Source organism: Protomyctophum bolini, assembly GCF_963924005.1.
Source record: "Protomyctophum bolini genome assembly, chromosome: 21".
Taxonomy (NCBI): domain Eukaryota; kingdom Metazoa; phylum Chordata; class Actinopteri; order Myctophiformes; family Myctophidae; genus Protomyctophum; species Protomyctophum bolini.
In genome coordinates, this window is record NC_137882.1 from 26,794,018 (window position 1) to 26,822,001 (window position 27,984).

General features: G+C 41.4%; 3 protein-coding genes across 3 annotated transcripts in view; all 3 read left to right on the forward strand.

Moving 5' to 3' along the window:
• Positions 1-272: 272 nt before the first annotated feature.
• LOC308336768 (E3 ubiquitin-protein ligase TRIM39-like) lies at positions 273-1,969 on the forward strand (the record flags this gene model as incomplete). The annotated part of the gene is made up of 1 exon (XM_080794310.1): positions 273-1,969. The coding sequence occupies one exon, from the start codon at positions 273-275 to the stop codon at positions 1,911-1,913; it is 1,641 nt and encodes a 546-aa protein (XP_080650436.1). The 3' UTR covers positions 1,914-1,969.
• Positions 1,970-5,252: 3,283 nt separating this feature from the next.
• LOC308336448 (cofilin-2-like) lies at positions 5,253-5,774 on the forward strand (the record flags this gene model as incomplete). Its single annotated transcript, XM_080793813.1, has 1 exon — positions 5,253-5,774. One exon carries the CDS (start codon positions 5,253-5,255, stop codon positions 5,772-5,774), a length of 522 nt encoding a protein of 173 aa, XP_080649939.1.
• Positions 5,775-9,095: 3,321 nt separating this feature from the next.
• The window catches only part of prkdc (protein kinase, DNA-activated, catalytic subunit), a 122,139-nt gene continuing 103,250 nt past the window's right edge, over positions 9,096-27,984 (forward strand). The window contains exons 1-15 of the mRNA XM_080794236.1: positions 9,096-9,298; positions 10,907-10,983; positions 11,088-11,192; positions 11,935-12,009; positions 14,092-14,200; positions 15,969-16,081; positions 17,043-17,142; positions 17,579-17,634; positions 18,423-18,453; positions 19,449-19,606; positions 20,681-20,827; positions 23,395-23,559; positions 25,059-25,227; positions 26,269-26,318; positions 26,750-26,866. Of these exons, the coding sequence (XP_080650362.1) occupies positions 9,142-9,298; positions 10,907-10,983; positions 11,088-11,192; positions 11,935-12,009; positions 14,092-14,200; positions 15,969-16,081; positions 17,043-17,142; positions 17,579-17,634; positions 18,423-18,453; positions 19,449-19,606; positions 20,681-20,827; positions 23,395-23,559; positions 25,059-25,227; positions 26,269-26,318; positions 26,750-26,866 (1,629 nt within the window). The 5' untranslated portion in view covers positions 9,096-9,141. The remainder of the gene's footprint in view (positions 9,299-10,906; positions 10,984-11,087; positions 11,193-11,934; positions 12,010-14,091; positions 14,201-15,968; positions 16,082-17,042; positions 17,143-17,578; positions 17,635-18,422; positions 18,454-19,448; positions 19,607-20,680; positions 20,828-23,394; positions 23,560-25,058; positions 25,228-26,268; positions 26,319-26,749; positions 26,867-27,984) is intronic.

Genomic DNA, 27,984 nt, shown 5'->3' on the forward strand with positions numbered 1-27,984 from the left:
TTGTTTCTAGGTAATTAGTCAGATACTCATATCTGTCTGATATTTCTGGTGATTATCAAGCATCCAAAAATACAATATGTTTCACTTTTGCCAATTGGGAGTAGCCTACTGTATGTTTGCAAAGATTCACGTGGAATTGGTCCAGTGGTGCTAGAGATTAGCTGTTCAAAGACAGACACACAAATGATAATCCCCGCCCTGGTAGAGATACCTGTGAGAAGTAACAATATCCAAAACTAAAATAGTTTCACTTTTTTTTGCAGTGTGTAGAAATGGCGTGTGCCAGCAGTCTCCTGTCTGAAGAGCAGTTCCTGTGTTCTATCTGTCTGGATGTGTTCACTGATCCAATCACCACTCCATGTGGACACAACTACTGCAACACCTGCATCACACATTACTGGGACACTAGGGATGTGTGTCAGTGTCCTCTGTGTAACAAAACCTTCTGTAATAGACCAGAATTCTCTGTTAATAAAGTCCTCTCTGAGATGGCCGATCAGTTCAGGAAGTCAAAGCAGCAGAGACAAACTTCCAGCACAAACCCAGAACCTGCTGAACCAGATGAAGTCTCCATTGACGTCTGTACTGAGACCAAACCCAAAGCCCTGAAGTCCTGCCTGGTGTGTCTGACCTCCTACTGTAACACTCACCTGGAGCCTCACCTGAGACTCGCAGGGTTAAAACGACACAAGCTAATCGAACCTGTGAAGAACCTGGAAGACATTCTGTGCAAGAAACATGACAGACCTCTGGAGCTGTTCTGTAAGACTGACCTCATGTGCATCTGTCAGTTCTGCACTGAGTCTGAACACAAGTTACATAGAACTGTATCTCTGAAAGAGGCATATGAAGGAAAGAAGGCTAAGCTGGGAAAGACAGAGGCTGAAGTTCAGCAGATGATCCAGGAGAGACAAGTGAAGATTCAGGAGGTCAGACACTCAGTGGAGCTCAGTAAGAAAGATGCCGATACAGTCATAGCTGTCAGTGTGCCGCTCTTCACTGCTCTGATCAGCTGTATTGAGAGAAGCCAGGCTGAGCTCATTGATGTGATTGAAGAAAAGCAGAAAACAACAGAGAAACAGGCTGAATACTTCATCAAAGAGCTGCAACAAGAAATCACAGAGTTAGAGAAGAGAAGCTCTGAGCTGAAGCAGCTCTTACACACTGAAGACCACCTCCACCTCCTCCTCCAGAACTTCACATCCAACACTCCTCCACCTACCAAGGAATGGGCAAAGGTCAATGTCCATCAGTCTTCACATGTGGGGACACTGAGGACAGCTGTGGCTCAGCTGGAGAAGACACTCAGTCAAGAGATGGAGAAGAACCTGCATGATGCTGAGCTGAGGAGGATCCAGCAATATGAGATGGATCTAACTCTGGATGCTGATACAGCACACCCTTCACTCATGCTGTCTGAGGATGGAAAACAAGTGAGTCATGGAAATGTAAGGAAGAATCTCCCTGACAACCCAGAGAGATTCTGTACATGTGTCAGTGTCTTAGGAAAACAAAGCAACTCCTCAGGAAGGTTTTACTATGAGGTTGAGATTGGAGGGACTGACTGGGATGTAGGAGTGGCCAGAGAGTCCATCAACAGGAAGGGACAGATCACACTGAGTCCCACCAATGGTTACTGGACTATATGGTTGAGGAATGGAAATGAGTACCGTGCTGCTGCTAGCCCTCCTGTCCTCCTCCATGTAAGAGAGGAGCTCCAGAAAGTAGGAGTGTTTGTGGATTATGAGGAGGGTCTGGTCTCCTTTTATGATGTGGAGACCAGATTTCATCTTTACTCTTTCACTGGCTGCACCTTCACAGAGAGACTCTATCCATACTTCAGTCCATGTATTAATGAGAACGGTACAAACTCTGCTCCTCTGATCATATCTCCTGTCAATCACACAGATTAGACTAATCCGCACCAAAAGGTTGTTTTTCTTTCAATTTCAATTTGTATTCCTGTTTTCCTTTTAGGCTTCGTAATCACAAATTGCACAGGGCAGATATGACGAATAACTTAAATATACGAAGCGATCACTAACACGTCACAACGTGTTGTAAGCTCATAGATCTGCTTATTCTGCTATTTTTGTAAAAAGAAAGTACAGTGCCAACTCGGGTCTGTTTATGTATAAGTGGGTATAAATTGTGATTTGGGGGTTCTAGGTTACAATATGTCACATTGATGACCTTGATATAATACTGTATATGTTGGTGTTCATTTTATGTGGAATTGTGACAGCATATGTTTTGCATGTATGGGATTTGCTGGTGAGGAAGATTTTGATGTTTGAAAGTAACAATGAAAAATTCTATATTGTTATGGGTGAATTTACAATAAATGTTCATGGGGAAATTATCCAGTGTGTGCAGACTGTTTTTCTGTCCAACACATGGTATATTACTGTTTGTATAGTACGTTTAATGTATTATTTATTATATTAACTGTCGTGCAGAGACATGGCGTCCCAGACAGTGTATTCCTATTTCCTATAGAACTTGAAATGTCCTTTATTGTAACACTTGGGTCATTTAAACATCTGCCTCACACTGTGACAGACAATAGCCTATACATGCAGGGACCTTCGGAACAGCGGACCGTCTGAATTATGGGTGGGTCCACTTTTTGGACTTAAATATGGAATAGCGAGGCTGGCGTTACATATTATATAATAAGACAAATGCCCTTGGAATGGGAAGGGGGACAAATGGAATAAGATTTGTTTTGTATTTAATTGGTAATGCTACTGACGTTTGAGTACAGCAACATTCTTGAAAACATAATATTGCATTGTGGGTTTGAGCTGACGGGCCCTTTTTGATGTCAATCAAGTCACCTTAATTCAAGTGCTAGATGCCAATATATATATATATATTTTTTTAAATTCTATCTGGGATTCGGGGAATGATCACAGGTGATCTACCTGCACAGCCTTTGTGATCTACTGGTAGATCGCAATCTATCTTTTGGGCACCCCTGAAGTAGGGTGTCAAGAGGGTTTCTGCCCAACAGCCTATAGCTGTCAGTCAGTCACTATAGCAGCTATAGGGAGAAAAAGAGTAGCCTATAGTTGTGTGACCATTGACCAAGTGGTATATATGATGTATATTATTTATTTATTGTTTCAGCAATGATACTGTTCTAACCGTTTACGTGAAGGCTGTGCTCTGGAGAGAAGCACAGATGTGGTAGTAATGGGACTATGGGAGTGAGGTTTCCGACAGTGCCATGGATTCAGTCTTTAACCAGAGGGGGGCGCCAGAGGACCAGTCATCACCAGGAAAACCCCACTGGCACTGCTATAGGTAAATTAAGACCAGGGCCTCCTTCCCTTACATCCATCTAGCCTCCAGATTACGGCACATTACTAGGAGTCCAACTAATAACTATATTACTAGTGTGGTTCTAAAACGTTGTATTTGCAAGGTTAGTCATTTATTTTATGTTTGTTTGCTAAATCAACCATCAATTTGGTCGACTAACTCTTACATTTAGTCGACTAAAACTAAACTAAAACATTTCAGATGACTAAAATATGACCCCAACTAAATTATATTTCACTCAAAAGCCTATGACTAAAACGAAATGAAAATGTGCTGTCAAAATTAAAGTTAGTAGTTTTTTGTTAAAAGGTTAAATCTCTATATTCTGATAGTAATCATTGCTATGTGTGTGTTGAGTAACAGGGCTCTCCCTGTTTCTCCAGCTCTTTAATAAACAGAAAATACATTTTCAGCTATGGGTGACACATTTTCAGCCAAACAGGAGAGAGTAGCTATTTTTTATTTTCATAGTGTGCCAGTTCCAATTCTGTCTGCTCATTTATTTGTGTCATCACTTACAATTCCACTTGTATACTCTGTATTCTGACTGCGTTTTCTATCCTGATTGGATAAAACTGCATGTTTCTGAAAATGCTTTTTTTTGTTTAATAAAAAGCTGGAGAGACAATTAAGGAGACTCCGGTTACTGAACAAACACTCTGCAATGAGTACTATCACAATATAGAGATTTTTGACCGGTGCCTCCACTCCATTACGTAGCTATGTGTGTCCGTAATACTCCGTATGTGCATGTGTCCCTATCATAGACTGTAAAGGTGTGTCCCTGCATGTGTCCGAGCACGGAAAGCTGCAACACCGTCATTTCTCGATCGTTTCGGACGCTGGAAGGCCCTATAATGTTCCAGGGACCCCCGGGGACCCCTTCACGGTAACTCTTTCTCAAAGATCTTTTCCAAAAAGAATCAAAGTACAGTACAGAGCACAGTATAGTACAGTAACTATATAACAATACATGTATCACTTCACACAGGTGTGATTTTAACACTCATTTTAACCATTGAAAATCACTTACACTATACCTTTAACACTACTACAGATATAATTTATGGGGTTCACTGTGTGAGTTACTAGGCCTGTCACAATTATTAAATAATCGCCTCGGCACTTTTTCTAGTTTCCATTGTGGTGCTCTGCACAAGCAAACAAAAAAGTGACAATCCACATATTATGGTGAGAGGCATATCTAAAAAAGAAAAAACAACTATTCATGTCAAACATCACACAATTACATTATATCAAATAAGATAATATCTGTCTTCTATCTATATAAATGCACCAAGTCTCTGTCTGTCTGTGTGTAATCCACGTAACTCGAGAACCGTTCGCCCCACCGACTTCAAATTCGACACACGTGTTCCACACCACCACATGGAGGTGCAGTGGCCGGTGTCGAGTCGGTCGGACCCACGGTTGTCCAGAACCGCCCCAAAAAAGGCCTCTGCCCGGGCTCTGGACAGGGCCCCTGCCCAGTGTCCATATATGGATACTGGGCATATATATAAAAAAACGGCAGGTTACAACACTATTTTCGTTGTTTTTCTCCTTTGTAATTATTTGTTTGGTTCAAAATATTGTGTTTGTTGTCATGAGTTGTCACGACTCGAGTTGGCTTTGTCCGCGGCGTATAACCGTCTTTAAATAGATACTTTTTGAAATGTCTATGGGAGAAATGCATTGGGCATGATTTCCTGCAGGCCTGGCGTCGTCATGAAAGGGGACTGCGATGCTCTATAGCAGAGGTCTATAGCGACCACAATGACATCACAACATCCCGTCCAATCAGCGACAAACTGTGACACACCAACATCGCAGAGTACGTGGGAATATAAATAAACGTAAACGTCCTCATTTCCCCCGTTTCCAACCGTAGACGTTTTTGTCAGTTGCGCCGGCGTTACCTGAAAATGGCCTCCGGAATCAAAGTGACAGACGAAGTCCTGGCGATATTCAACGACATGAAGGTCCGCAAGGCTCAGGCCACCAAGGACGAGAAGAAGCGGAGGAAGAAGGCCGTCGTCTTCTGCCTCAGCAAGGACAAGCAGAACATCGTCCTGGAGGACGGCAAGGAGATCCTGCAGGGGGACATCGGGACCACCGTCCAGGACCCCTACCAGCGCTTCCTGGAGATGCTGCCCCTGGACGACTGCCGCTACGCCCTGTACGACGTGACCTACGACACGCGGCAGGGCGAGATCGAGACGCGCAAGGAGGAGATGGTGTTCATCTTCTGGGCCCCGGAGAGCGCGTCCCTCAAGAGCAAGATGATCTACGCGAGCACGGTGGACGCCTTCCGGCAGATCTTCACGGGCCTCAAGCACGAGTGGCAGGTCAACAGTCTGGAGGACATCAAGGACCTGAACACGCTCGCCGAGAAGCTCGGCGGCACGGACGTCGTCGCCCTGGAAGGTTGTGCTATAAAGTATTAAAGAAGGAATGCCGTGTCCCCCCCCCCCCCCCCAAATAAAAACACCAGGTATTATGATTTTACTAGGAGAAGGATTTGTTTCAAAATAAAAAGGTGGACAGTAAAAGTGATCTTTTTATGTGGCCACACCCCACCAGTTCTTTAAGTATGCCTGGTTTTCCCACTTGAACCGAAGCTGCACCCGCAGCCTTTTGGGCCTTTTGACTCGAAGGCTTTCAGAAATACACAGGGAAGACGTATTTCAATATTCTGACCACACCTGGAGGTCTATTAGAGTAATGTTAACTCCATAGACACATACAAAAATCATGGCACCCCATCTTCGAGGCCTATACCATAGAAGAGACATCTATCAACCTAAAGTAGATCTGTTGAGAACTGAAATTACTAAGGAGGTTCTTCTCATCGCTGCATAAACTCTATCTAAACACTGCAAGCACAGAGACCGAGAGCCTTCTGCCTGAGAACAACTGAAGTTTGACAGCATGTCAGAGAATCCAGACATATTTGACTGCATCAGAGCCACTCCCCGTCCACCCCCCAGTAGCCTCTGTACCTGGCTTTCTTTTTCGTCTGCACAAAAGTGAAAACCTGGAGGAAGTCCAAATGATGTGACGTAGCGCTGCAATAGGGGGAGAGGAGGGCCCGGGGATTACTGACGGATCGGTGAGATCCAACCTGGGTGTGCGGAAATCTCTGCTGCGACCCGCCCCTCTAGACCAGAAACCTAACACATTAGCTCAGGCTAACCCCCCAGTAACGGTATCCATTATACTGTGTATTAATATACAGTGTTCTGAAAGTGTGGTCCAGGGTTCATTGAGCGACTTCCAAATGGACCCTTACAGGTCTGTAACTCTGAGAGTGTACAAATGGAACCAAATGGACCCTCACACAGGTCTGTAACTCTGAGAGTGTACAAATGGAACCAAATGGACCCTCACACAGGTCTGTAACTCTGAGAGTGTACAAATGGAACCAAATGGACCCTCACACAGGTCTGTAACTCTGAGAGTGTACAAATGGAACCAAATGGACCCTCACACAGGTCTGTAACTCTGAGAGTGTACACATGGATCCAAGTGGAAACATGTGCATGCATGCAGTGAACACTGCATGCAGGCCATGAAAAAGTTATTTTTTTGAGGGGCGCTAGCCGCTCCAATGCATGGCTTTTGAAGATTACGTATATGGCGGCCAAGTCTATGGACATTTTATAATGTTGCTTTAGAGCCCTTATGGTGTAAATCGAATGGCAGCCAAGTTCATGGATGTGTCTGTCATTCAGCAGTTAAACAATCATTGACGCCGTGAGACGCCGTGACCGATAGAAATAGAGTGGGCGCCCCTCACTTCACACGAGTGTGATTTTTTTCACTATAGCTCTGAGCGAAGGTATAAGAACTACTCTGGAATAGTTGTCTTGAATAGCGATTGGTCAAAATGTCACACATCTTTTTTTGGTTTTTGTTTTTGAATTCAAGACGTGGTTTTGGCTTTCCGGCCAGTGCCACCAGCCCGCGAACACCTTTTTTTTGTAAACATACATAGGTAATGTGGTCTATGAGCAATGTTCAAGGTTATACAATTGTGTACAGGTAGGCTACATGTAGTATTTATGTAATTAGGAGTATTTATTTTGCTTATTTTGGTTTGGCTTCCTTTAGACAGAATGAATAGTTTATTTCGGTCTTATGCATGTACTGATCACAACAAACTTTGCAGAAGATATTTTGACCAAAAAGGTGTATAGCTGAAGCCATAACTTATATTATACTAAAACAATTATAGCAATGACAAAAACAATAACAAAACTTCAGATCAAACAAAGAAGACATTTCTAATTTGAATCACATGGTGGAAACAATACATTATTTATCATGATGTTATAGGCCTATATAAATTGGCGTTTTATATTTATCAACTTATATTATCTTTCCAGCAGCATAGACACTAACAACAGAATTATGATAAAAAATTAATCGTAAAAAGATTTAGATAAAAGAGACTGCAAAGAAGAGCAAAAAGAGAGCATGCAGGTGTGTAAAGCAGGAGCCAGTTGCACCACCCCTCACACTAAAATGAACTTAACCTAGTTATATCTTAAATGGCTTTTAAGTCAAGAGTCATGCATTACGCCATTTAAGCTCCATCTGTTTTGTTGCTTTTACTTTTCCTAATAAAGTTGTCCTTTTAGATGTTCTCCCCTGGCCCCAACACATGTAAAGCATCTTTGAGGAGGCCTACTCAAGAAAAGTGCTATATAAATCGCAGATATTATTATTATTATTGCAATGAACTGGCTCCAGAGCATCAGATTTGGACGGTAACGGTATGTTATCAATGGATCCCATTCCAATAAGAACAAGATAAAAAGGTGGAGCTAAAATCCCACAAAGAGGAGATTGTGGCAAAATGTTTTCAATTCACAGATTGCCCCTCAGAATTCAGATTCTAACCAAAGCCTATTTCAGAATTCATTGTCTTTTTGACAATTAATGAACTATAGGCCTATAGGCTATACTGCCTCTTTTACTCTTTTTAGCACAAACAATTAATTGAACAAAACCAGTCAACCAACTATAGCTATACCCAGAGCCTTAGAGCAGTGCTTCCCAAACATTTTCATGCATCAAGGACCCCCAAATTGACACTAATTAGCCTGCCTGACTCTCATTTGAAGAGATATGCCAGGAACCCCCCATAAGAGAAGATTTTTTACGGCTATAGCAGTGATTCTCAACCCGTTTAATTTCCTAGGACCCCCAGTTTGACATGCATTAGTCTACGGACCCCCATTTAATGGCATTTCCATCTCTGGGACCCCCAATATATATTGTAAAATCAATGTTAATTTAACTCCATTTGGACACTCTCAGAGTTACCAAACTATCATTTAGCTGGGGACCCCCTGGAACTCCCCCAAGGACCCCTGGGGCCCCAGACCCCACTTTGGGAACCACTGAGTTGCAACATTTTGGAGGCCCATAAACTTCAATGTAACTAACTAACTAACTAACTAAACTAACTAAACTAACTAAACTAACTAACTAACTACCGGTAACTAACTAACTACACCACATTAATTTGAAATGTAGTAAAAAAAAGTCAAAACAGACAGACACAGCCAGGTACACAGGCTAGCACCACTCCAAAAATAAATCACAGTTCTGAGGTGTAATATAGCAGAGTAAGTATTTTATTTTGAAACGTGTCACCGGAAATCTGGGTATTTCCATGCGGTCTCACGTCACAGTCAATAAGGAGGCGTGGTGTGTGTCTTTGTTGTGATTCGAGACAGCAGCAGCAGCACTGCAGTTTGAGTTTGTTTGGATGTTATTTAACATTAATGCAGTCTAGAGAGAGCCATGGCTTCTTCTTCCTCCTCCATGCAGGCTCTGCTGGTGAAACTCCACGCGTGTCTCTCAGAGGAGGAGAGCCGAGCCGCGGCGGCCGTCAAGTGTCACGACATCATCGGGGACGTGGGGCAGGAGTGCATGCTCTCACACACCGACAATGAACTATGTAAGAAAGACCGTCGTGTCTGTCCGAGCGCTTATACGTTTAAAAATACAATTCATTATATTATTGCATGCTGCCTGCCCCCGCCAAAAAGAACATAGGCTACTATTTACAAGCTCAACAACTTTTTGGTCAAGCAGTTATTGTATGTTCCCGGGTGCAGCAGCTTCTGAAAGGTTTTTTTTCCTCCACGGGGATTTTAGAAAGTGCATACAGATTATTGTGTTTATAAAGATTACGGTATACTCATTGTTTGTCCATAAACAAGCCATAAAGGATTAAAGATAAATAAGGGTACATATGATGTAGGCCTATCTATTTATAACAGTGTCTAGGCCTATTATTGAGTATAGGAAAGTATAGCTTCAACTATTTGTATGAATGAATGAAAGGCGCACCCGCCATTTTCCCCCTTCCAAAGTGCAAATAAGGTGTCACATATATGTGCAGTTTGAGGCTGGTAGAATGATATGCAGTGGGATTAGTTATTGTAACTTTAATTAGCTTCTCAAATCTCAATAGTGTGTATGTTGTAGTATACTTGTACAGTCACTTAAGTCAGTGGTTCTCAACCAGTGGTCCGGCCGGGACCAGTGGTCCTTGAGGGGGTTCCAGGAGGTCCCCAGCTAAATGATGGAGAGTTGGTAACCGAATGGACCCTTATTAGATCTTGTGCTTTTTTGGGGTGTAGTTGCTTATTTGGGCTTGTTAACTCATAATCTTATTTAAATCAGTGGGTCTCAAACATGCTGAGTTAGGTTTAGGAATAAGGTTTCTGTAGGTTTAGGCATAGTTTTGCTGAGGTTATGTTTAGGAATAAGGTTAGGTTTAGGCTAGCTCTGGTCCATAGCTCTAATGCGTTTCATTTAGAGCTATGTTACTCTCAACTCCCGCCCCTCGCATGAATGCAGACCAGCCTCTACTCTTTAGTGTAAATAAAAATAACGTTTTTGCTACTCACCAAAACAAAGGCGGGTTGTGTCATTAGAAAGTCTACTTTCCTTACTGGAAGCACTCTGAGCCCCCCACCACATTGTATAAACTGTACTTTTTGTCCAGAATGGGATTTTCTCTATATTATATTTATAAATATTCTCTATGAGGCAATTCACTGGGCAATATCGGTAGAAGGTGCAGTGGAGTCCCCTTTTGGCCAAAAAGTACAGTTTATACGTTGGGTGGAGGGCTCAGAGTGCGTCCACTAAGAAAAGTAGGCTTTCTAATGACACGACCCACCTTTGTTTTGGTGAGTAGCAAAAAACATTATTTTTATTTATGCTAAAGAGGAGAGGCTGGTCTGCATTCATGCGAGTGGCGGAAGTTGAGAGTAACGTAGCTCTAAATGCAACGCATTAGAGCTATGGACCAGAGCTAGGTTTAGGCCTAGTTTTACTGAGGTTACGTTTAGGAACAAGGTTAGGTTTAGGCGAGGTTAGGTTTAGCACTGCCTTTTAGACCAGCTCTACCTTATTTGACCACTGGGCGAGCCTTCTTGTAGTGTCTGATAGCCTATGTGATGCTGCAATTTGCCAGGTACATGAACTATGCACACCCACTTCTTGGAAGCTCTTGTTTCATATTGAAGTTATTCGTCGCTATTTTGTCTCAAAGGTCTACAGACATCCTTGCTGTTCTCGAAAGAATATGGACTGCTCGTTTTCCTCAGAAAGTCCCTGGCGTTGGAAGAGGTAGGTCTCTCAAGACAACCGGCAAATGACAATAATAAAATAAAATGAGTGAAATTAACTCGTGTCGTCGAGCGATCTTGAATGAACCCAATCTGTTTTTCCAGCTCCGGGATACCAGAGTTGAGATCTTGTTTTTCCTCGATAAGTTCTTGGAGAGGATACGTGGAAGAGTCAAAGGATGGGAGATGAATTATGCCGTGGAGATACGGGTATGTTTACGCTATGTGTGAATTAAGGTTGACTTGACTTGACAGAATTGTAGTATTTTTCCTTGCTGAATGTCACGATCGTCAAAATGTATGGGATGTTTTACTTTCATTTGAAAAAGAAGGCTCATAGCTCGCTTTGTTTCTCCAACCTTTTTCAAAGATTTGCATGATGTCACCTCTGTCGGTTGGAAACCTCATTATGTCTAAAAGTGTTACGTTTCAGGATTCAAAATAAAAAGCATCTACAAGCTCAAAACGTGTCGCTTTGCGCTACGTTTGATGCTTTATGTGACGCTGTAGTGTGTAGTGTGATCGCGTTAATTTACGTATTTACTTTTGTGTATTTACTATACTATACTATACTATACTATACCATACCAGTGATGTAAATATAGGTTTTCAATGAGTCCCGGGATGCAGGAATGGTCTTTTATAAAATGAGTCGCAGGGACATTAGTCCCACTTCAACAACGTTAGGAGTCATACTTTGCCATTTGTACAAATTGCAGCATTTAACTCTTATTTCATTTGATATTGTTATAATGTGGTTATACTCATGTAGAAAACAGTAGAAGAAATGATTATTATTATAACTAAAGCTAGTAAAATAAACTAGAATAAAAAAACAGTACAGTAGTACAGTAGTGCATCCCGTGGATTCAGAGGTCGTTGTTTTATTGCGTCCCTTGACTATAGACTGTTTTGATTTTAATCTCTGCTAATACTATACTCTCTCATGCAGGACACATGCATGGCTGTGTATACCAAGGAAAAAGCTGCAAAAAGCCGAACCCAAGGGATGGAACTTCTAATCAAGGTTTGGCTGCTTGTTTTTTTTGCCATGGTCTCCACCTGGAGATGTTGATTGTGTTTTGATTGAATATGTTATTAGACAATAAGAAAAGAAAATGCAAACAGCACGAGATTTCCAAAGAAAGACCTTGTGGTCTTGTTTCCATTCGGGTCCCATGCATTCACACACACATACAGTCGTGAACAATAATCTAAAACAGTAATTAGTCACCTCCTCTCCCTCTGACCTGCGGACAGGTGACATTTTAGGTCTGTTTCAAAGGAGGCCAGTCATTTGCTTGTTTTAAGGGAAGGGGGTAGGGTATTCCACACCTGAATATAGAGTATGCACATGATTTTCCCATCAGGACACGCCCCCCCCCCCTCATCTAGACTGAGTGGCAAAACATTGAGCAGCATGGAGTCAGTGATGGAGTTTGGAAGCGCTCGTTGGAAATCACTCAACTGTCCTGTACCACCTCTCTCTAAATGTCACATAATGCAGGAGGCAGCTAAATGTTGTGTTATGGAAAACAAGCACTTCCAAACTCTGACACTCATAACGTTTCTATGGTGGATTTTTATGAAACAAAAACGTTGCAGATGGAGGATAATTCAAGCTTTTCGTACAGCTGCAATGTGGTGAGTTTAATGCAATCAGACAGGACTTTTCTGTTTTGGATGAATGGGCTGTCAAGGCCAGAAAGTAGTTTTTTGCCACTCTGTGGGCGTTCCTGCGTAACTTTCAGGTACGATGATGTCACGCGCATAGCAGTGCTGCGGAAGGTGAATTTACCCATATTTGTTTTGTAAGTGGGCGGCACCAGATCATTGTTTACGCTATGCCTCTAGTTTTGTGTGCAGTGCTAGCTGGTCTAGTGCTGCGCGATCCTTTCCTTTGCTCAAATGGGGAATCTCAATTTTCCTCCACAAGAACCGAGATCACGGTTCTCACACAATTCTCATATTTTCCATGAAAAAAAAAAAAAACGTATTGTCTTTAGTCTGTGGTTGCTGAACATTACTAAATTCAGAATGTGGCACCTGGAGCCATAACTACTGGGACTTTAAACAGACAAAAACAGTGCTTGACTTAAACCTCTCTTAAAGGGTTATTAGTTCAGATTTTTGGCCTTAAAGCTGTAGGAAATACTGCACTTGAAGAAATAAGTGGAATGTCCGCACACAATATAATTCTGCTCCCCGTCTTTTTTATTTCAACCTAATACAACAACGTTCTCAAGTTCAACCTAATACAACAACGTTTCGCCCCTCCGGGCTTTCTCAAGTTGGAAATACTACACTTGCCATTAATATAGTGGTTGGCTGATTGCAAAGGTATTAATTGGCATTTGGTGGGGGTCTGGGGGCCACGCATTAACACATTTAGTACCGGAACTGCATCAAAATAAAGGCGCTGCTTGCGCCAGAGTAATCGCCAGAGTAGTGATCGCTTCTATTTTGAAAGCCATGAACCGGAAATACTTTCTTAAAAAAGTTGACTGACAAAGTGACCTCACAATCTCCGATCATCTTAATATATTTATATACGCTCCAAAAAGAGTTCATATTTTGCGGGAGAGACGGATGAGGAGCAGAAATGCAGCGCCAGCATATCGATCCATTCATCACCACGGAGAGCGCCCTGGATCAGGAGATACGAGTCATTCTTTCCGCCGCGCTAACATGGGAGTCAATGACAAGCTAATAGTTTCACAGAGCGTTAGCATACGGCAAGCGAAAAGCGAAATGCCAAAATCCGGATCGGTTCCAATCCTTATGACGTTTCAGGACGTATTATGTACAAAATGTGTTAAACATAAATTAATCCACAAAACTAGCGTCAGTTGTATACTTGACCTGGCTATTTTTACCATATGGAGCAACTTTCGTTGAACTTGGAAGAGTTAAAGATCTATAAGGGTCCATTTGGTCACCAAACATCATTTACCCCCTCAAGGACCACTGACCTACAGTACTTTGCACCTTTTTAGGCCATTTCCAAAATCGTGAAAATGCGTCACAAATCTTTGAATATATATTCTTTCAGATTATTTTTACATTTATTTCGACGTCGGGCCTAAATGGGTTAACTCTTGTTGTCTAGGTTCTTCTTCTGACCAAGACGTCCAGCGTCGCTTCAGACATGAGAGTCGGCGAGATATTCAACAGATACTACATGGAGCTCGGCCAGAAGACCAAAGTGGCCGATTCCGGTGAGTGTTGTTACGCTTGTCATTATTATCCCCGTTGCCTTTAACCAGACCTGGGTTCTTGTATCCGCCCATTACCAATGTTTTGAGCTTTGAGCTATTTTTGAAAATGTTTGCCTATAATAACATGCCCAAAATCGGCATGACCGCCTGGTTGAAAGTGGTTAGAAATGAGGACACATCGGGCCGCGTCATTGCCGATATATTGGCCGGGCCAGTCCCCACCCCAAATCCCACCCCAAAAAGCGATTGTCCAATGCATATCCAAATAGTTTAGCAACTGTTGCTATGCAGGTCAAGCTTTCGCCACCTCATAGCTGTCAATGTTATTTTGCATGGCTGTGTAGTGTGTTGTTGAACATACTCTATACACAGCTTAACGTCGGGAAAGTTACACGACTGACCCACCCAGGTGATGGCAGTAATACTAATGACCGTAGTCGGGTTGTCGTTAAAAGTTGATTTCTCCCTCCGTCATTTCCTTGTATTTTTATTTAAATGATAATATGCAAATTGGTCCAGTGTGTAACATCTGTGCCCAGAGTCACATTGGTTCCATGCATTTTTTGTTTGCTATGCACCATTTTTCATGTATTTTATTATTTTCTACCAATCCGTTGCGCTATGAAATGTTTCTAATTATCTGCTGGACTTATGCTACAAGAAGCCAGTTGGATACATGGGTTGCTATGGCAACAGTCAGTGATTGTGAAGCCCCGCCCACAGCTCACCTGGGGTTGAGGGGCAATCACAATGTTTGGGCCACCTGGGGGGAGTTTGACTCAGGCAGTGCAGGGTGAAGGAGCAGGGAGACAGACAGGCTGCTGCTGTGGGCAAGAGGAATATTTCCCATGTTCTTGCCATTCTTTCCCTTTTGGATTATTCCCTTGGAGTTGGATTATTCCCTTGAATTTGGATTAGACCTCTGGATTTAGAGAACTTCTTCCTTTCCTGGAGTGTGGATATTGGACATTTGACCAGACTTTTCCGAGGAGTTTAAGAGTGGCCAGAGGAGACTGGCCACACTCTACTGGTTTGGATTTGCGTTATTTTTGGACACTTTGAGTTTAGTTTGGACAGTGCTACCGTTTGAGAGTTTTATTTAATTTTGATCTGATTAAGTGAACATTATTTGATAGTGCACTTGATTTTCTTTTGATTTAATAAATCACAGTTTAAGCTTATTTGCTGATTTGTTTAGTGATTCTTATTCTGAACTGACCCACCATCTCCCTCATTTTGCTATAATTGGTTTATTTAATTGTCATTATTGTAATCGTTATAAGTGCATAGCCTATACTGCAGGCCTGGTTCACTAGATTTTAGAAGACATTTTGATGCTCTTTCTACTGAAATGATGGATTATTTATATGGAGAAATCCTGTCATTTAAAATGTATCTCTGTGGGGGAAAAGGACAGCTTGCACTGTCGCCTCGCTGCTGCCGTGCCTATTGGACAAGGACGGGTTGGGGAGGGACTATTCTGGTGTTAGCATTATGTTATGCTTTAGCTGTTGAAAAATAGCAGATCTACAAGCTACGAGCTTGCCTTGTAGGTCTGCTATTTTAGAAAAATCGACTGACACAGAAACATGGCTTTTTCAGAAAACTGTCAGGATGTACAGTAGAATACATTTTTTTAATCTGATCTCAGGTCAAAAGGGGTCAAACCAAAGTTGTATATACCGGCCGTAACTTCATCATCCATCCATTCCAAGACTTTACTCAGATGTTGTTGTTTTTTTGTTTATTTTTATCTGTTGCAATGTAGTCCTTGGTAAAATCTACGAGCTGCTGGGAGTCCTAGGCGAAGTCCACCCCAGTGAAATGGTCAACAACTCTGAGAGGCTCTACAAAGCCTATCTGGGAGAGCTGAAGGAACAGGTCAGTGACATGGTCAACTCTGAGGTCTCTTTTTTTCCACCGGGGTTGAACCGGTTCGGTTTTTTAAATGTTGTGATATAAATGGCATTAAATGGGGGTCAGTAGCCTATATGCATGTCAAACTGGGCATCCTTTTCAAATGGGGTCTAGACCTCGACCTCGCGCGTGCGGACTCTGCCCCCAGCCTGGTACCCTAGTCAAATTATGGCCCTTGATGAAACTTAATTGGGAACCCTGACCTATGTGTTGTTCACCTATGTGACGTTAATGAACACCAGTATGAGTACCAGTACAACGCTGTTGTGCCAGAAACGGAGAGAGAGAGAGAGAGAGAGATAGTATTAGTGCTGCACTGTTGCCTACTAATGAGAGAGAGAGAGGGAGGGGGGGAGGGTAGTTGCACCACTAACACTAAGTGTCACACTTATTTAATACTACGACACTATGGCATATTAGGAGTCCCAACTAGCACTAGTGGTTCTCAAACGTTTTTTATTTGCAAAGAAAAACCTTCACTCTGAGAGTGTACAAATAGTGTCATACCGTTACAGACATTATGGTCATTCAGGCCTAGCTCTTTATGGGTTTCTGGTAATATTATCCCATTTAGGCCTGACGTAGAAATAAAAAAAACGTTTGCTCTGAAAGAATATATACCTATTCAAAGATTTGTGCCGCATTCTTACGATTAAAAAAAAATAACAGACCCACAAGTTCATAGCTTGTAGATCTGCTATTTTTCAATAGCTAAAGTATAACAGAATGCTTGAAACACCAAAAGGGGTTCCCGCCCATGCAAAATGGGTTATTGTCCTGTCCGTAGCAAAAGTGGAATTTCGATGAAAAATGTCCACCACAAGCCAGCATGGCGATTGCCCCATGGTTCAGTTATGTTCAGACGTGTTGCCTTTCCAAAGATGTGTGTGCACTGCATTCACGTTCAATGTCTCTTTCCCGATAGATGACCTCCTCCACGAGAGAACCCAAACTGTTGGTTGTGGGTGGGTGTTTGAGGGGACTCACCGCTCTGATGGTCAATTTCCCCAAGACCATGGAAGAAGGTCAGAACTAGAACAAAATGTCAAAGATATTTGTGTGTCAAAGATATTTGATATATTCTGGTTCCAGTATGAACCAGAACATGTGGACAGGTGTCGCCATGGCTTTCACAACTCTATACTCGCAAGGCGACATGTATTGTCGCAGTGAGAAGATTTTTGTCCACCCTCACACATGCAATGGCTGTTATTTCCTAATATTTGATCATGTAACCACCTGACCTTATGTGTGTGAAATGATGTGCTTACTTACTGTGTGTGTGTGTGTGTGTGTGTGTGTGTGTGTGTGTGTGTGTGTGTGTGTGTGTGTGTGTACAACTATACACCTAAACTATATGGTCGTGCTGTGTGTTAGCCTGGCTGACTGAACCACTATTATGTTGATTATTTTATGTTTTTATTAAATGTTTATGAATTGTTTTGTCTCTGACTCGTGCAGACCCAGCAACATCGAAGCAGATATTTGAGTATGCCCTGAAGACGATCAATCCACAGGTACGGTACCTGTCCTTTATACCCATTATTTTAAAGTCTGTTTTTGTGGCCGTGTGTTAGGCTTCGTACACACATAAAGAACAACTGTCCTGTGCTCTGCCTGTGTTTCATGGCCGCCTCAATGCTTTTCCAATGGAAGTCACGTGGTTTGACCAAACACTTGTGTTTGATTGCCCCCCTCCACCACATCAAACGCATCAAACCACGCGACTTCCATTGGAAAAGCATTGAGGCGGCCATGAAACACAGGCAGAGCACACACCAGTTGTTCTTTATGTGTGTATGAAGCCTAATGCTCAATTTGTGCTCTTGTCGTGCAATGGGTGTCCCGTGCCGAAAATAGCCGATCTACAAGCTTTTCGGTACTCGGTTTTCGGTACTATAAATTGGGGCTTAGAAATCTCTCTGCAGTGGAGTGCCTCTTCTGGATTATACCGTATTGTCCAGAATATAAGAGGACTCTGATTATAAGACGACACCCACTTTTCAAGACTAATTTGTGGAAAAAGAACTTGACAATAGTCTAGTCCCCGATTATAATATGACCCCGGTGTTTATTAGGATATTTCCATTGGAACATCCTTTGTAGATGAAATCCGCAGAGTCGAGTGTAGAACAGTTGATTTAACTTTTTGTTCTTTACTTATCAGTTATGGTACTGATCATCTAATATGTTAATGCTGTCGAGGCATATTTGGTGCACACTGATCTTTTTTTATGTCACTTTATGTAACCAATTATTTGCAAGCAATACGGTTCAACAGATTGTTCTCGCAACTTTCTTGTAGGTGGAAATGAGTCGCTATGCTGTCACATTTGGTAAGTCCCTAAACACTGAATTCCCAAAAGAAATGGTATGATATTATAGGCATGTTATCAACTATCCACATTCTTATCTTTCTGAGGGGCGCTAGCCTCTCCAACGTCTGGCTTTCAGACATGACGTCATGTGGCAGCCAAGTCTATGGACTTTTAATGTTTAACCCATTTGGGCCTGGGGAAAAAAGTCTTCTAAATCCTGACAGTTTTCTGAAATACTTATGTTATAATGTTTCTAGGCCTATATCACTCGATATTTCATGTCAAGGATCCCAAAAATGATCTGTAATTGGCTGCCGACCCCCATCTGAAAATATGTTGTTTCAGGGACCTCCCCAGAAGCAAAGATTTGAGTTAAAAACGTTTGTTCTGAAAAAAAAATCAAAATTTGTGGCAGCCACACTGACCGCTAGCCCCTCTTATATCCAGCTTTTAGTGACTGTGTATGTTCACAAACTTTGTCCTACACAAACATTAAATTCCCATTGACAATGAAAGGAAAATGTTACGCCATAGTGTCTGAGCAAATAGACATAGTGACTATTATACGTCATGATGATGTACGACGATATAGTGTTGCTTTCGTCGACTAATACTAAGACGAAATTGTAAACTAAATGAAAACTAAGCTATGATGACTAAAATTATGACTAAATATATCTACAATTTCGTCAACAAATAAAAAATATGTTAGGAAGGTACTATAGTGGACAAGAGATCCAGTATAATTCATTTTATCAAGGCCCGCCAAAATGCATTTCAGTCGACTAAATCAACCGTAGATTTAGAGTACCAAAATCTTATATATTTTTATATATTTAGTCGACTAAAACTAGACTAACACTAAAACATTCCAGGTGACTAAAATGTTTAGGTGACTAAAATGGGACTAAAACAAAATGAAAACTATTCAAGAGACTATATGAACATTTGCTGCCAAAAACAACACTAGCTTCACACGGGTGTGATTTTCATTCACTTTTCCATTTTCCCAGCTGGGCTGAAGCTGTTGTCCAAGCATGCGGCTCAGTTTGGTGGCTGCCTCATGGACCACTACAGGTCCCTGTTTGAGGTCATGTCCAAGCTGTGTGGACACAACAACGCCGAGATGAAGAAGAGCAGCTTCTATGCACTGGAGGCCTTCCTCAAACAGGTAGGATCGTTATTGTAATTCATCATGAACCCATTTTGGGGCGGGAACCCCTTTTGGTGTTTTAAACATTATGTTATAATTAAGGCTGTCAAAAATAACGCGTTAACGGCGTTAATTAAAAAAACAAAAAGCATTCCAAAACTAATGTATATCCGCTTTCTGTCATTTATATTTCCATTTCCACAACAATAAATAGGAAAACATGGCATATTTTGGACATAGTTCGAATGGTGATTAATCATGATTAAATTATTTTTTAAGCTGTGATTAATCTGATTAAAATGTAATCATTTGACAGCCCTAGTTATAATTTAGCTATTTTTTTAAAAGTCGTTAAAATGTGGTGCAAAACATTGAATATATATTTCAGAGTGAACATTTTTAACTAAAATATTTGCTTCTGGGAGGTCCCTGGAACTACATATTTTGAGATGGGGGGTCGGTGGCCCAATAGAGATAATTCTGTGGGGGTCCTTGAAATGAAAAGGGTTGAGCACCACTGACATAGAAACATAGGTTTTTCAGAAAAATGTTTTTATTTAGAAGCCTTTTTTTATTGGACTCCAAAATGGGTTAATTAAAACCGGAAAAAGGTGTCATTTTCAGATGTCAACCACTTTAATCCTTATTTTATCCCTTGAAGTACAATGAGCTTATTACCAGAAGTACAAGCTCATAGCACGTCACTTTGTGTCGTGCTATGAGCTTGTAGTCGTAGATATGTTATCTTACACTGTGTGTGTGTGTGTGAGTCTGTTGGATACACGGTTGTCCAGAACCGCCACAAAAGGCTCCGGTCAAAATAGCAGATCTATAAGCTCACAATGCATTGCGATCCGACGCTATTTTCAAATGGCCGACATTAATTGGTTAATGTATGTTTTGTCATAATAATCTAAATCTACAAAGAGTGGAGTAGAAGTAAAAGTATTGGAATTTGGAAATACTCCAGTAAAGAAAATACATGGTGCCTCAACATGTTACTTAAGTAACGGTACTTTAGTAGATGTACTACAGTATCCACCACTGGAACTCTTGTCGGTATCTCATTACCCTTAACTGTAACTTTTACAGGTTGCGGCTCTCGTGGCCGAAAACATCGAGGAGCACAAGGGCAAGTTGAAGTTCTTCATGCAGAAGTTCTGTGGCATCATTAAGACCATGGACTCCTCACACAAGGAGCTGTCCATCGCCATACGGGGATATGGATTCTTTGCAGCGGTAAGTTCCTCATTTTGCACGTCATGCTAGTATAGAAAGCCGTATAGCCTTGCATAGCCAGCCGTCATTTTGCCCCAGGCAGATATACATGTAGTGATATTAGCCCATTTTGGGGCGGAAACCCCTTTTGGTGTTTTAAACATTGTTATAATTTAGCTATTGAAAAATAGCAGATCTACAAGCTCATAGCGCGCCACCGAGTGGCACGCTACGAGCGGCGCGCTACGAGCTTGTAGGTCTGCTATTTTTTGAAAAATCGTGAAAATGCGGCACAAATCTTTGTATATATATTTCAACATTTTTAACTAAAATATTTGCTTCTGGGAGGTCCCTGGAACTACATATTTTGAGATGGGAGTCTGTGGCCCAATAGAGATAATTCTGGGGGTCCTTGACATGAAAAAGGTTGAGCACCACTGACACAGAAACATGGGTTTTTCAGAAAAATGTTAGGATATAGAAGCCCTTTTTAAATCGACCTCAGTCCAAAATGGGTTAGTATCGCTACGCGAGGCTAAGAAAGCGCTGGTTAAAGCTCAGCCCAATTTGCATATACGACAAAAATGCAATTGCAAAAAACAAACAAACAAACAAATAAAGGATTTAGGAGTTAGGATACAAATAGAAAACTGTGGTATGAGTTGGAAAAAGTGTACGCAACTTGTGGATGTGACTGACTTGTGGGGTGGGACATAGAGGTGGGACTTGTGGGCTAATCATTCAAAAACACTGGTGTTGTCCTTTTTAACACTCTTTTTACGTCTTTTTTTTTCCATTGACGCTCGCCGCCAAGATTGTCTTTTGACATGTTTTTATATATTTATTCATTCAGAATGGTCTCGCTGACATCCACCGTCTAGCAGAGTCCGGCCCGTCGCCAAGTAAATGCTTGGCTCGGCCCAGGTGCCCTGACCAAGTCATATTTTAAGCATCTGAATTTGAGGTTTTAGTCAGCCAGGTAGTTTTAGTCGACTGCATAAGATTTTACTCTACTAAATCCACTTTTTTGTCGCCAAAAACATATTTTGGCAGGCCCTTCCTAGGCTCCGACACTGAGCCCAAATATCTTCCCTAGGGCTGTCACTTTGAGAAAAAAAGAGTCAGCGTCATTATATTTAGAAAATACTTTTAAATGAAATAGATCATTGATGTTGTTTTGTTTCTTAAGCCTATTCTACAATGTTATGTAATAAAAAAGACAAGCATTCATTTAAATGAATTTGCATTTATTTCTGTGTAAAATTAGAAAACAAACTGAAATATAAAATACAACATTATATACAGTAGACTTCGTGTCAAATGTGCCAAAAAATACAACTGATACAATCTGATTTAAGCATTTTGTTGTAGTCACTTTGAGAAAAAAATCTTATTTTTGTCACGTGTAAGTGGCAAAGTAAAAATAACAATAATTAAAAAATTATTATTTTATTAAAAATACATCCTCCAAACAGTTAAGAATTTAACCTTATTCTACAGTATTTTCTGTGTTGGCCACACTCCCTGTCATCCAGCTGGATAGGGTGAATGACAATGAACCTGAACTTATCAATTGGTCTTGAGTGGTCTATCAGCAGCATAGTCTGGCAGTGAGCATAACATTAGCATGTTACAATGGAGTCCATTTGTCCAGCCTGGGCGTGGTGCTGATTCATTGTGTTTTGAGAGTGTTTCAAATTAGCATTCTATACAGACTTGATTGGCCCATCAAAATCATGATTTTCCTAAAGAGAGAGAGATGAGATGGTCACCCCTGCCCACAAGAACGTGAAAAACGACATTCCTCAGGCACAGACACTACAAACTAGGGATGCACCGAAAGGGAAATTCTTGGCCGAAACCGAATATAAGAAACAGTTGGCCGAAAACCGAATACCGAATATCCGAATATATTTAATATTATATATATTTTTGCCTACCATTGCTGTCATTGCCGTACCTTAAAGCTACCTGATTTATGGTTATGGCAAAACTTAACTTCAATAATAATCACTGTTATGGGTCCATAAAACATTTATTCAGCTCATTTGAATGCATTAATTGCATACACTATTCGGTGATATATTTTCTGCCTATTCAGGCCGAAACCGAATATGCCGAAAATGCTTTTTAGCCATTTTCTGCCGAATATTTTCTGCGGCCGAATATTCGGTGCATCACTACTACAAACGTAACATATATCTCCATTATTGTTCATGTTTATATATCACTGTTAACAACTTTAAAAAGAGAAATGAGGTGATACAGAAAATCACGTGCGTTATGTATAATGTTTGATTTATACCACAAATTAATAAAAACCCCACCCACAAGTCATTTTTAGTCTCTCTCTCTGTTGATGCTTTGACTGGTCGCAGATTTTTATATAGCTCTCTACTCCCCCTAGTGGACATAATAATCTACATTGTGAAATGCGCAGATCACGCAAACCTCTGCAAAATAAAAGAGACAATGTCAATGGCCCGCAACGGCACGTCTATGGGAAAAATGCATGGGAAATTATTTTCCGGGCCTGTCGTCATCATGAAAGATGAGTAATTTCTGGTTTTTGTGTTTTTTTTTCTTAGTCCTGCAAGAAGGTGTCCCCTGACGACGTGGACCTGATGTACACAGAGCTGATCCAGCGCTGCAAGCAGATGTACCTGACCGAGTCCGACACGGACGAGGAGAACTTCTACCAGCTGCCCAGCTTCCTGGACTCCATAGCCAGCGTCCTCATTCACCTCGACAAGGTACGAACGAACCCACTCTCATGGATTCAGTGTTGTTTTTGGCAGCAGATTTCTATTTTAATTTTAGTCGTAGTCTCTTGAAATGTTTTCATTTTATTTTAGTCGACTAAATCTACAGTTGATTTAGTCGACTAAAATGTGTTTTGACAGGCCTTAATGTCGTTGTAATGACATATTTTACACTTTGGTTGCATGCTGAAAATAGCAGATATACAATCTCGCAACGCGTCGCAGCACGACGCGTTGTGAGATTGTATATCTGCTATTTTCAGCATGCAACCCAGGATAAAATTGGATCTCTTGTCCACTAGTCCCTTCCTAACATTTTAGTCTAGTTTTTATTTGTTGACGAAATTATCAGTATATTTAGTCTTAGTTTTAGTCATCATAGATTCGTTTTTATTTAGTTTTAGTCAGTGCGTTTTAGTCAGTGCGTTTTTAGTGCGTTTTAGTCAGTGGTAGTCGACGAACATTTTTCGTCTTAGTTTTAGTTGACGAAAACAACACTGCATGGATTCAAGTTCTCAAGTCGACACGACCGATTTCAGTCACTTGGATTCCATGGAAGCCGGCGTGTGAAATGCGCATGCTGCGCACCGGAATTAGCAGATCTACAAGCTCACACAGCATGTTGCGCTGCGATGTGATGTGAGCTTGTAGATCGGCTATTTTCGGTGATACGTTAATTTAAGATGAACGGGTATTTGAAGTGATTGAACTAGTAATAGAATACAAGTTTTGAAGCATCTTCCCGGAACAGGACTGGTCTCTTTCCCCCCCCCCCCAGCTGGTCGGCTGGTATGTAGAACAGCAGCAACAATAGGTTTAGAATATGTAACGATGAGACATTTTGGCCGATATCGATATCCAATATAACACTGCTGGTATGGCCGATAACCGATATAACCGATGTCGATATGATCTTATTCTGTATTAAGAAAATATACAGTAGTCATTTTTGCCATTCTGAAAAAGGCTTATAAACTTCCCCAGAAAACATTGATATAATTTGCAGCCTTCATCATAACAAAAGGCTTTTTCGGGCTTTTTTATTCTTTTTTTTCCAACATAATAAAAATAAAATATCTGCTAAAACCAAAATATATTATTTCACCAATTACCGATATATCCTTTCGAGGCCGATACTGATGTGTTTGCCGATTAATCTCCCATCACTAGTTTAGAAACATCATTGGAAACTCCCCCCCTGTCAGCTGTAAAGGAGCAACTTGGACACTCAGGCATGAAGGAAGCATGTGTTCAAGTCCGTTGCTCTCCCCAGGTTGGCGGAGGGTGTGTAGAGCCCAGGATCACATTAGATAATTGACACAGGGGTGAAAAATGGGTTACAAAATCGTGGGATAGGAAAAAAAAAGAAACATCATTGCATTTTCAGCCTTGAGATTTTATTTTCGCTTTGTTCCGCTGTGTCCTCATTCACCTAGACGACGTCTACCAAACATAAATAAAACATCTTTTCTGTATCGCTCATTCTAAAGATCCCCGAGGTCTACACGCCGCTGCTGGAGCGCCTCCTAGTGGTGCAGATGGACAGCTTCACGCGCTGCGTGGAGAAGATGCAGTTCACGTGCGTCCGCGCCATCATCAAGGTCCTGGTGGCCATGGCCTCCAAGGGCCCCGTGCTCTGGAGCTTCATCAGCAGCGTGGGTCAGTGCCGTTTCCTTCTGACCTGAGATCAGATTCTAAAAAATGTCTTCTATGTCAGTCGCTCTTCGTTTTTTCAATTTTGTTTTAATAATATTTGTTTTATTTGGAAAGAGCAGTACATTACATTTTCACATGACACACGAGCAATTCCCAAGATTTCCCTTTTTTCCCCACCCCTCTTCCCTCCCTCATCCCCCCTCCATGTGGCTCCAACTCCAATGTCTCTGTATAGTCCTTTTTCTTTTAGAAGATGACATCAAGTCCACACTTAAACATGGACAAACAGGGCAATATCACTTCGAATCGTACATTTCAGGAGGACAAAAAGAAAAGAGTCGATCTGCTATTTTTCAATAGCTAAAGTATAACATAATGCTTAAAACCCCAAAAGGGGTTCCCGCCCAAAATGGGCCTATAAGTTTGATTCTACAAATGTCTTCTAAAACATGACAGTTTTTTCTCAAAAAACCTATGTTTCTATGTCAGTCGTATTTACGTTCAAAGACCCCCGATATCATATGTAATTGGCTGCCGACCCCCTATCTGAAAATATGTTGTTCCAGGGACCTTCCAGAAGCAAAGATTTGAGTTAAAAATGTTCGCTCTGAAAGACTATATTCAATGATTTGCGCCACATTTTCACGATTTTCAAAAAATAGCAGACCTACAAGTTCATGTTCTATGAATTCTCCCCTGTCAGGTGGAAAAAAGCAGCTTGGACTCCTCATGCATAGAAGGAAGCATGAGGTCAGTCCGCTGCCCCCCCCTCCCCCCCAAGTTGGCAGAGGAAGTGTAGCGCCCAGGATTACATTAGATAATTTACACTGGGTGAAAAATGGGTTGCAAAATCGTGGGATATATATATATATATATTTAATAATAATGATAATTCTAGGACAGTCCTACGTCCATTCCTGCATAATTACTGAACTCAATCATTCTAGGGTCAGTCCTACGTCGATTACCTGCATATTTACTGAACTCAATAATTCTAGGACAGTCCTAGGAAAGTAAAGCTGTGTTTTTGTCTTTCCTTTTCAGTGCACCAGGGCTTGATCCGTGTCTGTTCCAAACCACTCATCCTTCCAGAGGTCAGACCCTTTTCCCTTTTAGATAGAGTTCACAACGTTAACCGTCTTACAATTCAGGCATTTAGCATTTATTCCAGAGAGACTTAGTTCGCAGAACGGGTTACAGTTCAAGGAAAGTACAGGCCAATACAAAATCTGCTAAGAGGATAAAACCAGAAAAAGCACCAAGACTTGTTTACATGAGGGTTCCTCCATTTTCAATTAATCAGAAAGTAATTTAGCGGGTAATACATCAAATACATAGACGTAGTCATATATCTTTATTGATAATGAGATTGATAATCTTTATCTTTCTGATTTCAACTTTGCCACTTGCCACCCACTGAGTGTAATCACAAAACAAAGTAGATTTAGGATTCTTTACTCTTACTGCATGTACTGTCGGTTCATATGGAAATATAATGACCAATGAATGAACCCGTCCTCCTCAGGACAAGGACGGTGACGGCGACGGCCAGCACCGCGGCGGCCCCGGGAACAGGAAGGTCCCGTCTAGCCTGGACTACCTGGCCCTGTTCAAAGGTCTTCTGGACTGTGACCAGCTGAAGGTACTTAACCACTTAACCACTTTAGGCCTGAGGACGATTCTAATTATGTTGTTCCAGGGAGCTTTGCTTTAGATTTTGGACTACATTTTCACGATTTAAAAAAAAAATAGCAGACCTACAAGCTCGTAGCGCGGCACTGAGCTTGTAGATCATGATAAGAGTATCAATTAAATTAAACACATATTTTACTTGAACTTTCTACGTTGAACATGGCAGGAGTACGTCTTAATGTTACAGTGCATACTGTCCATTGTACTTGACCTGTGACTACATGTAGTCTAGATCTATCGTATAATAAGAAATGCTTCATGTTCTAACAATTATGTGTACGGATGGTGACACTTCCCTTAGTCATACTGTGATGATGGTTAAAACTATGACCAAATAATAGTAGTTGTCGACGTGAGTTGATATGTTATCTGACAATTGGTATGAATGAAACGTGACCATTGGTGGACAATTGAGTCAGTTGTGTGTAGAGTTCTCATCGGGCCCGAAATTTGAAGCCTGGCACGGCCCGGCCCTAACTGGGTCAGCCTGAAGCCCGGCCCTAAAAAATACCATAATGTTAGGCCCGAAGCCCTATAAAGCCTGACAAAGAAAAAAAAGTACGCCACTTTTATTGCATGGCCAGCGCAGCAGCATGCGCCGTCAGTGAACCACTGACGGCGCATGCTGCTGCGCTGGCCATGCAATAAAGTGGTGTTCTTTTTTTTCTTTCAGTGTGTGTCTGTGTGAGAGTGAGAACGGAGTTCAATGGACTTATCGCCGAAATAAAGGATTTATGTAGCTCATTTATGTACCATTTCTATATCATTCTAATGGATTCCATTTCCAGTGGTGGTGAGTACTGTAGCTCCCCGTTTCCTCTGAAGTGAAGCTATGTCCAAGACCCCAAGTATCGTTCCCGTTCGGTGTCCAAAAGAACAAACATAGCCTACAAAGTTTACAAACCATACATGCACCCGCTCATGGCGTGTCTCGACAGCTTAGAGATCTGTTATTTTAAATTGGGCACATATAACGAGGAGCGCTGAGGGACGGCGGTTATAATACTAATCATTTTGTAAATCAAATAGCCATTAGCCTGTAGCCTGCAGTGGACTGTAACATTGCGT